Source organism: Centroberyx affinis, unplaced genomic scaffold, assembly GCF_046629955.1.
Source record: "Centroberyx affinis isolate AG114_WGS23_722 - 3 ecotype Tasmania unplaced genomic scaffold, CSIRO-AGI_Caff_v1 ptg002906l_1, whole genome shotgun sequence".
Lineage (NCBI taxonomy): Eukaryota > Metazoa > Chordata > Actinopteri > Beryciformes > Berycidae > Centroberyx > Centroberyx affinis.
The window spans coordinates 85,528-96,919 of NW_027281030.1; the positions used below are offsets into that span (position 1 = coordinate 85,528).

The 11,392-nt window shown below is 42.5% G+C and overlaps 1 protein-coding gene across 1 annotated transcript in view; it reads left to right on the forward strand.

Moving 5' to 3' along the window:
* Positions 1 to 7,720, forward strand: part of LOC139658437 (MAM domain-containing glycosylphosphatidylinositol anchor protein 1) — a gene marked incomplete at its 3' end in the record, with an annotated part of 55,314 nt that extends 47,594 nt beyond the window's left edge. Inside the window, exons 13-14 of the mRNA XM_071536569.1 lie at positions 527 to 683; positions 7,585 to 7,720. Of these exons, the coding sequence (XP_071392670.1) occupies positions 527 to 683; positions 7,585 to 7,720 (293 nt within the window). The remainder of the gene's footprint in view (positions 1 to 526; positions 684 to 7,584) is intronic.
* Between the last annotated feature and the right edge of the window lie 3,672 nt (positions 7,721 to 11,392).

The window sequence follows — 11,392 nt, forward strand, 5'->3', positions numbered from 1 at the left end:
ACTGCAGCATGTGAAAACTTTCAACATTTTAACACAACTACACTCTAGCAATTCTAATATGTTTTATCGTGGGTATTTTTTTTTCTTTTTTTGTTTGTTTTACTTAATTTTACTGTTTTACCACTGTTTACTTAATCTAACCTGGAAACATCTTACAATTAGAGTATATTGGTGATGAAGAAAAAGTTTTACTTTGTACTTTTTACAATTTTAACTTTAGTCGGGCTGCATGTTGATTGCTGGTACAGGTGCATAAAGGTTTGAATGATGTCATTCAATCCCACCAGTGTTTCCTCTTCCTCTGAATGTGTTTCCTCTTCCTCTGAATGTCAACTCTTGTTACTCTTGTTACTACAAATACACTGACACAATGAGACTTCTTGTTGACAAATGACAAAATTTCTTATGAATGAAACAATTGTAGGTGACTATTTCTGTCAAATTTGACTCATTTTGGTCAATTCATAGTCAAATTTTTAGAGGCACAACAGCCCTAAAACATTCAATGTTATCTTCTTGGTTGCAGGCTTCTACATGTACATCGAAGCGTCACGACCACGGGTTACAGGTGACAAGGCCCGCCTGCTCTCCCCACTTTTTAATGTGACCTCGGTCAGGGGCCCCAAGGGCTCCGGCAGAGTCCCATACTGCGTCTCCTTCTACTACCACATGAAGGGCAAACACAGGCAAACACATCGGTGAGTAGCAGAGAGGAGAATAATGCACCCAAGTACACACACACACAACATGAAGGACAAGCATGGTGAATAGTGGGATGCACACAACACACACACACACACACTCACACACACACACACGCTCACACACATATGGGCGGACACAGATACACACAGATACAGGACACATGCATACGCAGTATATGCTGGCACTTGTTGCCATTGGGGCTCTCATATCTCTGGGCTTCTGTCAAAAAAGTTGAACTCAATGCTTGACCCTCGCTTGTAGAGCTTGCCAGACACGACATAGTTTGTGTGTGTGTGTGTGTGTGTGTGTGTGTGTGTGTGTGTGAGAGAGAGAGGGAGAGAGAGAGAGAGAGAGAGACAAAGGTGGTGAGCACAAGAGTGTCTTTGTGTGGGCAGATGTGTTTCTCTGTGTGTATGTGTCCGTTTGTGCCTCCATGCCTGTGTGACACTGTGTTTCCATATTTGTGTGTGTATGTGTGTGTGTGAAGGTGGTTGAAGGGGGCAGTGGGTGTGTGATTTATGGCAGTGGCAAGACACAATCAGTCATTTGGGGGAGCTGTTCATCACAATATGCTCTATCAGACAACTTGAGTGCATGCATCCCGTAGCCTGCACGCGTGTGCACACACATGCACACACTCACACACACACACACACACACACACACACACACACAGACACGTATGCACACAAACATACATGGACAAACTTGCATATATAAATGGAGGCACACCCACATCCATCCCGCATACTCATACACACACACACACACACACACACACACACACACACACACAGAGTGTTGATTTATGTGTCCGTAGCCCAAGCATTACAAGCTCCACTGTAACATTTGTTCCCCTTTTGACCCCCCCTATCTCCTAGGGAGGTGGTAGGGCAGGGAGGGGCACATCATGTCTATGTGGGTGTGGGTGGCTGTGGGTGTATGTGTGTCTGTGCCTGCTGGTTGGCTGTCCAATTACCATACAGTGCATACGCCCCGCCATATTCCCCATCCTCACTAGTTCTCAATCTTCACTACAGCCTTATGCTCCCTTTGCTCTCCATCCCCACTATTTTTCTATCTTCACCAAATTAGTTTTTACCTTTTATTTACCCAGACACGATTATGTGCAACCATATGAATGAAAAGCAAGGTGTTGTTGAAAAAGGGCATGTGTGCTGGGTGGAAGGTTGGAATAATGAGAATAATGAGGATGAGTGAATGAGTATGTTACGCATTCACTTCTTTTGCCCAGATTTTCTAAGCTAGTGACTATTTGCTCAAAAGTTCTTCAAACTTTTGTCTTACATTGGTCCAATAAGTTCTCTGTCCGAGACTCGCTCCCTTTTCCTATGACCTTGCTATCTTCCCTTCCAATTGATTGTAGCTCTGATTACAATGTGAAGTACCTAATCAGTATTCTGTAATGAATCATACACAATGAAAGGTTGAATGTAGCCCTCTCAGCCTCAGCATCATGTGTCACTATTTAGCACAAACACACGCATGCAGGCTGACACACAGACATGTGTGCAGGCATGCTGACACAGACGTGCTCATGCATGACAGTACACCCACATGTCTGGAGTTTGCGGTGTATGTATGTGTTTAAGTAATTTACAATTTTACAATTACAATAGTAATTGTAAAATTGCCAAGGGACTGCAGATGAAAATTATGTTAAGCTAAATATGGTGTAGTACACACAAATGGCAACATTTATGTTTAATATTGTACATGGTCCCTTACAAATAAATAAAACATAAATGCAAATCAACAAATTAAACATAAACGCACATAGAATAACACATAAATCCCTCAATGTGTGTGTGTTTGTGTGCCCAGATACTGTATATTTGCACATGGCAGAGTGTGCGCTATATCCTCAAAATGAGCAAATCATCTAGAATGACTGCTATCAATGTGTCAAGATGGGGCATCATCACTAGCAAGTCAGACAAGCAAGGGGGAGGCTTTTCTATCCTAGAGCGCCCCAATTATAGAGGGTGCTTTATGTTGCAAGGGTCCTAGCCTTGGTGGATTAGACTTAAAGTTGAAGTACGCATTTTGCACTTCCAGTTGGTGACAAAGGATGGTGACTATTTGCTTGCACAGTGCTCTTTTCAAGGGCTTGTTTGTACCACATCTTGATTTGCATAAATTGCTTAACGAATAAGACAAATGCTCAAGCAAGTGTGTGTCTGTGTGTGTGTCTGTGTGTGTGTGCCTCTGTGCTTCTGTGCCTCTCCAATTACCATACATACTTCCCACCTTATTCCCTATCTTGACTAGATTGCTATTTTCACTAATTTCCTATCTTTACTACTCTGTACTCTATCCTCACTTGCTTCCACAACCCCCCCCCCCCCGATATGAATGTGTGTAACTGTATGAATATGAAACAAGGCATTGCTGAAAAAGACTGGATGAAGACTACTAGATGAATAAAGGTTAAAATAAAGAGATTATTATTCATTCCTTTCCCCTGCCAAGATTTTACAAACTTTTTGGTTACAAGCACACTTCTCTAAACTTTGGTATTCCTCCGGCCCAGTTAGTTAGTTCATTGTCTTCAGTTTGCCCCCTATCCTCACTACCTCTCTGTCCTCCCTTCCAATTGAATGCAGCACAGATTACAATTTGAAGCAGTAATCTGTAATGGATTACATCATATGAAACTCTGACTTTAATCTTTTCAGCCGTGGGCATAACATGACACTGTTGAGCATATTGTGCAGCTTGTTGACAGGTCTCTTAGGTGTTTCACAGCAAAGTATTGAGAATTGACAACGCAACATCAGTCACACAGCGCATGGTTATGATTAGTACAATCTGTTACCATTCACGCCCAGCTCTGCTACAAGCGCTCCCTCAATTTGCTCTGTTGTTCTCCCAGTCTGTTCCAATCTGTTGTTGTTTTAATTGCCTTACCTTGGCAGAGCTGACACTCCTGCTAGGGATACACAGTGTGCCTCTTAATGAAGAAAAGAGACAAGATGGATAAGACAGAGTGGGGCAGTAAGAGGGGAGATGAGATGAAAAGAGTGAGAGGAGGGTGGGGCTTGGGGGGCTGGGAGAAAGAGTGAGGGAGGGATGAGAAGAGAGAGGAGAATGGGTTGGGACGGAGGGATGGGGAGTACGAAAAGGGATTGGAGTGGGAGTGAGGTGATTGTGGGGTTGAACAGAATGAAAAAGAGAAGAGAGTGGGAAGAGAAGCGGAGAGAGAGGGAGTGGGCAAGAGTGAGGAGGTTAGGAAATAAGAGGGAAAGGAGTTAGAAAAGAGCAGAAAAGAGGAGAGGCCATTAACTCATTGCTATAATGTTGAGAGGAACCCTAGTGGGAGCATGTTAGAGGTAGTACTGTGTTGAAGTATTGTATGGTGTTAATGTACTCTATTGTATGATGTTGAAGTATCGTTAGGTGCTAAAGGTTGCATCGTGTTGAAAGGATTTTTAGCCCTTTTCACACCTCAAGCCCAGCAAAAAGCAATTTTTAGAAATGCTGTGGAGACTTGTGTACGTTATCTGTTTGGTAACACTGTGGTTATGTAAAGAGAACCCTGTAAAGTATCTTGAGATTTTGAAAACTGAAGAAAGAAATCATACATGGCTAGTTTGAATTTTAGGTTTGAAATACACATGGAATAAAAACCTCCCCATGTCAAGTGAATTGTTGTTCTCCTTAATGTGTTTCTCTTTGTGCTGGGTGGCAGCAACAATAAACAACATTTAATTAGTTTTGTTTGGCATTAGGTAGCATTTTAAACTGGCTCAGGTTGGCCGAGTGCCACTGGCGCGGCTTACTTAGAGTCACTGGCTTTTATCACTTCAGAGCGATGGAACACATATTAGAGTTCTAGGAATGTGAAGTTATTTTAATGTTGCACTCATTGTAGCTTTGGATAAGCCTGTCAGTGAGACACCTAAAAAATGTAACATGTTGATTTCCACTTAAGGAGTTCCCATTATGGGAACTGTATGAATGTGTGGAAAAGGGAAAAAGGAGTGTGTGACTGGCAACTTAGTAGTAATTAGCATAGCATTTGACAGACTACATGAGCTTATTTTACATTAAACGGCAAGTGGTGTCTCTCTTCCTTTTAGTAAAATGTCTTAGTATTGCTAGACACTACTTTGGGACAATATGATGATGCCCTTGTTAGCTAGCAAGGTGTGACTAAAGTCTAGGTTTGTCCCTTTTTTAAACCGCAGCATCATGTTACTGGATTGGTTATTCACTGCGTGCAACTCAGAATAACCTCCGTTGGCTTGTTGTTGTTGTTGTTTGGTGGCAGAAGCCAGAACATGGAATCTAATTTGCAGGCTTTTTCTTTTCCTACAGAGGCTACATGAGGTTACCCAGCACTACACAGCAACAGAGAGAGAAAAATAGCAAAGCTCATGGTGTATTTGTGTTAACGTTTATATCTGTTACTGTCTATTAATCACCTCCTATTGCAAGGAGAGAAGGAATAAAAAAAGAGAGAGATAAGGACCAGAGGGAAGAAGAGGTAGAGAGAGAGAACGGGTGGAGAGAAACTAATAACATCACTGATGATTCTACCTCTAATTGTCAGAAGAGAAACAGTATAACCCTAATTTGTGTTCAAGTGCAGGTGTGTGTTTCAGTATGAATTTGTATCCCGCCCGTGTGTGTGTGTGTGTGTGTGTGTGTGTGTGTGTGTTTGTGCGTGTGTGTGTGTGTGTGTGGCTTTTGTATATCTCTGCTGTCTTCCCCACTCAGAGTCCTCAGAGAAGTAGCCCTGATAGAGCTGTCCCTACTCCTCTGCCTCTCTGACACTCTTACCGCCACACTCTGCATTACCTCAGTCCAATCAATAGACTGCTTATCAGACTACCCTTTCCTCTCCCTCTCCCCTCGAATGTGTGTGTGAATGTGTGGGTGACTGGTGAGTGAGGAACGAGTGGGAGTGAGACATGTGGGGGCAGAATGAGAAAGTGGGGTGAGCCATTGAGAGTGAACAGTGAAACAGCAGAATCGGCCAGTGGTTCCGGTTTCTCTTCTTTCAGTCAGTCCTCTCACATGTCTGAAATCCATTTTGTTCACAGAACAATGTATGGAGTGTTTTGTCAACAGCCATGTTGACTACATGATGACGTTATAAGGTGACTTAGAAAGGAAGGTCCTTAGAAAGGTGATGATCAAGGAAGTACACTTGCGTACTATTCTGGAAAACTGGTGGCTGCATCAGGTTGAGTTTTCACGCCAGTCAATTCTAATTTGTATTAGGTTTCTGTCTTAAAATGTCATAGGCGCCCAGCTAAAGCAGGCTGAAAATATTAGTTTTGGCAGCAAATTTAAATCTCAGTTTAAAGCAATCTTCTCACTATATGATTATTTTAAAACCAGTGTGCATGTACATTGTCAGTCTGTGCTGAAACATATCAGTAATAAATTTATAGAACCAGCCTATTGATCAAACATCACCTCATGTATACAAAATGTTTTTACTCTTCAATTAAGAATATTTCGGGAACTGTTTATTTTGGTAATTTATAGCTGGTTAAAATCTTCCCTCCACTGACCTCGCTTGAAATGAAATCAAACAAGCTTTGCTTTAGAAATAATTGGTTTAAGGCAAAATAAATGAGCATTACTATTCACTATGAACTGAGTTCATGGTGATGATTGCATTGACAATTTTCTATCCACTGTTTCTTTTTCTGTATAACAAACATGTGCGCGCACACACACACACACACACACACACACACACAGACACATCTCACATATTACTCAATTTCCCTATTCGCCCCTTTATGCAATACAGTTGACCCAGTCACACCCTCTCTCTCTCGAGTTGGAAGTTAATTACCGCCAGCCTGATGCTTATTTTCAGGCTTGAGGAACATTACTCAGCACTAGCTCAAGGACACAGGCAAGCACACACACACACTCACGCACACACACACTCAGGCTCACACACACTCACGCGCACACACACTCACACACTCACGCACACACACACGCACACAGGAAAAATGACATACACTTGCACATGTGCACAAGCACAAATCTACATGCAAACATATGCACACAGATGCACACACACACATATACACACACACGCACACACACGCACACTGTGCCCCCTGCCTGTGTATTTGTTTAAGAGACTGGTGGTTGGTTAATGTTCCAATTAGGAGCTAGCTGGGGATCGTTAAGAAGATGAATGATTCACTCACATCTCGGAGACAGAGAAAGAGAGAGAGAAAGAGACTATTTGGACGACTTCTCTACGGCTCAAGTGCTGTTGTTCTCTTCAGCTTGTTTTTAGGATTCAGGACTCTTTTGTTATTATGTCCCCATAGTCATTAAAAAAATGTTTTAATAATTTAAACATTCATCATTTAAATCATCATCATTTAAACAAACATCATATGGAAGTACAGTGCATATGCTTTCAAGCAAATGAAGTTATTGACAAAGCTCAGTCAATCAATAACTCTTGCTGTCTCTCACCATCTCTCTCCTTCTCCCTTCCACCATTCCTTCCTTCTCAACTTCTCTCTCTTCCTCCCTTCCTTCTCTACCCTCCCTTGCTGAATTCCTTCCCTCCTATTCCCCCTCTCTCCCTCCCTTTCCACCGTCCTCTCCCTACATTCTTTTCTTCCACATTTTCTTTCTCTCCTCTCCTCACCCTCTTCCCTCTCTCCTACCCCTCCGTCTCTCCCGTTTGCCCTCCCTTTCTTTAATTTCTTACTCTTTCCTGTCTTACTCACCTTTATGCATAATCAATATGTTGCAATGATTGGCACACATGACTCTAATTCCCCACCCATAGGAGAATCTTCAATTCTTAACTTGTAACTTACAGTCCTTAACACTCTGCATGTGTGTGTGTGTGTGTATGTTTTTTGCAGGCATGCTTAATGTGCTGCTGAGAGTGACAAGCATTGCCTCTGTGGACACGGTGGTGTGGTCGAAGGCTGGTCATCAAGGCGTTGACTGGAAGAAAGCCTTCTTCGACATCAGCCCCAGCGGACCCTTCCAGGTAAGGGCTTGGGCTCATCCATGTTGTTAACACTGGACACAAATGAAGAAACAACAACTCAACAGCAATTATGTGTTGTCTGGATATGTCACTTACTGTATAATGGGAACTTTAGTTTAGTTGGACAGAACACATGTAAGGAGAAAAACCATGTTTATCTTATTATTGATTATTTGTATTGTATTGCTTTTTGCGAAGACCCCAGGAAGACTAGCTGTCATTAATTTGCCAGCTAATGGGGACCCTAATAAAACAAACAAACAATGTGCACATCCCCACCAAAACCCTGGTGCTGAACCAGAAAAATCAGGATAAAGAAGGATCTTGTCCGCACACAGTATACTGCTGTCCCATGTTTTTATTGTGTGTAAAATAAAAGGACAGGACAGCAGTCAAATTACCTCCTTTTGACAACTGGCAGCCACTTGTGCATTGTCTGCAAAACTGATACACAGTGCAAATTCTTGAGAGCATGAACCTATGCAGAGAGCCTCCCCCCCCACCCCCCACAATTGCTCCCTCCTGTCTCTTTCCCTAGAGGAAGGCCTCCACTGATAGAACAGGGGGGTTTTACTCACAGGTGGCCGTTAGGAATCTTCAAAGAATTGTGTTAGGAATTCTGCTTGGAATTTGATTAATTATTTTTAAACTTTTCAAGGCCACTTCAGTTTGGAGTTCCCAGAATCATTATTACCTTTCCCACCCCTATTTTACACATATCCAAAATCTCACAAAATCACCAGGGTATTGAAAAAAACAGCAGGGTGCTCTAGTGGTTAGAGATTGTCCTTCAAACGAATGACCTGGATTCAAGTGTCTGCAAGTATCTGACCTGTTAGTGTCCTCAAGCAAGACACTGAATCCCTATCAGCTGCTGGGCTGCTGTTCTGTAGCTGATCCTCCTCTCTGACCTTCCTGGAAGGAGTAAGCAAAAGGAGAATTTCCCTATGCGGATCAATAATGTCACACATTATTATTTGTCAAGCCACACAAATTTGTGCAGAAAGCATTATTAATAAATGCAATGAAAAACATGATGACTATAAATTAACACTGGTCTTTTTTTTTTTTATAAGTGTACATGTTTCATTTATTATATAAATGTGGGCACAGCAATTTGCCACTGAGGGAATATTGATAAATGAGGGCCAGTGAGCGAGCATTCAGCTCATTTTCTGCTGAATGTCAGCAGCAAACCAATCCACACAGTAACTAGAGGATTATTCACTTCATCAAGAATGTGCTGATCTCAAAGCACAGTGCAGTACAAGGTTTTACTCCGTTTTAAAGCTGCAAATATCATACATATGTAGCTACCAACCACCGGGACCTAAGAATATATAGAAAATAAATGAGCATGGACATTACTTAGTGAGTTCAGTTTAAGTTTAGTTTACTTAAGTTGACTTTGGCTTGAATACAGTGGTGCACTATCAGTGCCAGATTAACAACGGCAGGAGAATGTTTCTGATTGAAGAACAAGATAATGTTGAGGCAGCGTGAATGAAGACTTTGGGCACACATGGGCCAATGGGCAGCTTGTCATATTTGATGTGCTGTGCTAAGGATAGATATTTAAAATACTTAAGACTTTTCTTCCAAAACTATGTTTAAACTCCACTTAATTAGAGTCCATCTGACACACCTAAAAATTCTGACTTAGATCAAATTAGGTCCAAGGGGTAGAGGCTTTTGTAGTTTGAGTTGTAATAAGTGAAAAAAAAATAATATAACATAAAATAAATAAATACATAAATAAAACACCTTTACACCTGAAATGGTCAAATAAATTCCATAGTTTCATCTTTAACAAGTCAGCCATGGACAAAGCCCACCTGGCCAAGAGTGGGAAATGCATTCATGATCACAGGCAGGGCTCCAGAGCTCTGTTGAGTCAGTGCAGCGAAGCAGAATGAGCTGCGAGAGATCACAGAAGAAGTGACTGTGATGTGCGCGCTGTCTGTTGACACATCATGGAGGTTCCTTCAGCTCCATGGCAGCTGCACTTGCAATTAGCTCTTCCCTGTGGGGATGTGGCCAAGTAAACTGGATGACTCAGTCCTCTTTGCTGACTGGACATGGTGCTTCGCCCTTTCGTTCTCATTTTCTCTCGCCTTCTCACTCTGGCTTTTGTGTGTGTGTGTGTGTGTGTGTGTGTGTGTGAGAGAGAGAGAGAGAGAGAGAGAATGAAAGACCAAGGTGATACAGAGAGAGACAGTGGAAATGAGTACATATAAGGAGAAAGCAGGCAGTAATCAGACGGATCCGTAGTAGAGGTGTAGCCAAGCGCCCCCCTCAGACCTGAGTTAATATCCTCCCACCCACTCCCAGCTCACCATATTAAAGAGCTGCACACTGTGGCTGGCCTTGTATCTCTCTCCCTTTGACCCCCTCTGCATTCTGTCTGTCTTTCTTTTTCTTGTTTTGCCACCCTGTATACTTTTGTGTGTGTCTCTCTCTCTCTCTCTCTCTCTCTCTGTTGAGTCAATCCTTCTTCATCTTGTTCCTCTTTCTCTCGGCTTATCTTTCTCTCTGGCCCTGCGCCGGGACCGGAGGACCAGTTGGGTCGATGCTAGTGCTGGTCAGCTTCACACCCTCCTGGCGGCTAATGGGGCTAGAATCAACACACACACAGGAAAGAGAGTCTACAAGTGTCCATGCGTTGACACACTCACCCATGCACCGACACATACCACACACACACACACACACACCGCACACATTGCATTTTCTCTCTCTCTCTCTCTCTCTCTCTCTCTCTCTCTCTCTCTCTCTCTCTCTACACACACAAACACAAACAATCACACACAGAAACTCTCTCTTCCTTACACACACAAACAAACTCTCTCTTTTACACACACCCACACACACACACACACATACACACACACACACACACACACACACACACACCAGTCTCCTATCCCCTGCAGCAATTAGCTATGACAGGTCAATTAACAGGCTTATTTATGAGCAAGGGATGCCTGCTAGTTGTGTTGTAATGATTCCAGATACTCTCTGTACGTGCATGGGGGAAATTGAATCCATGATGAATGTGGGCTGATGGCCTTAGCTGGGGGCTGCATTTGCTCTTCATTAACTATGCCTCCGCAACGTGATGTTCCGCTCACCGTTTAAGGGAATATTCAGCCTAAGACTACAGTAGAACTATGGGTTGTTAACTACCGCTCTTCTATGATGTTCAGATTTGATCATGTTTGTTAACATGTTAACAAGTCTCTCAGACTAAAGTTTGAAACTCACTAAACTGTCAAACAAGCTGACACATGACACATTGACAACAGGACCCCACTTACACTGCAAAGACATATAATAACAGACACACTTATATTTGTACATCCAATGTTTTAACAGCATTTTTTTTTATTCTTTGAACCAATCACAACAACCCAACAACCAAAGGCAGTGCTGAAAGTGCTTGTGTGTTTGGGTTTTGGTGTGTGTATGTGTGTGTACAAGTGTGTGTTGGGGATGATGGGATGGGGAGCGGGGGACTACATTGCCAATGAGGACCAAGGTCAGTGGAGAGGCAAAGAGCAAGTCAGGGGCAAAATGTTGAAACAAATGGGGAAAAACCATAAATAGCTAGAGCTACAACCTCCCAGAGCTGGAAATAGAAACAGAACCTGCTCCGTCAACATGTCACATAGA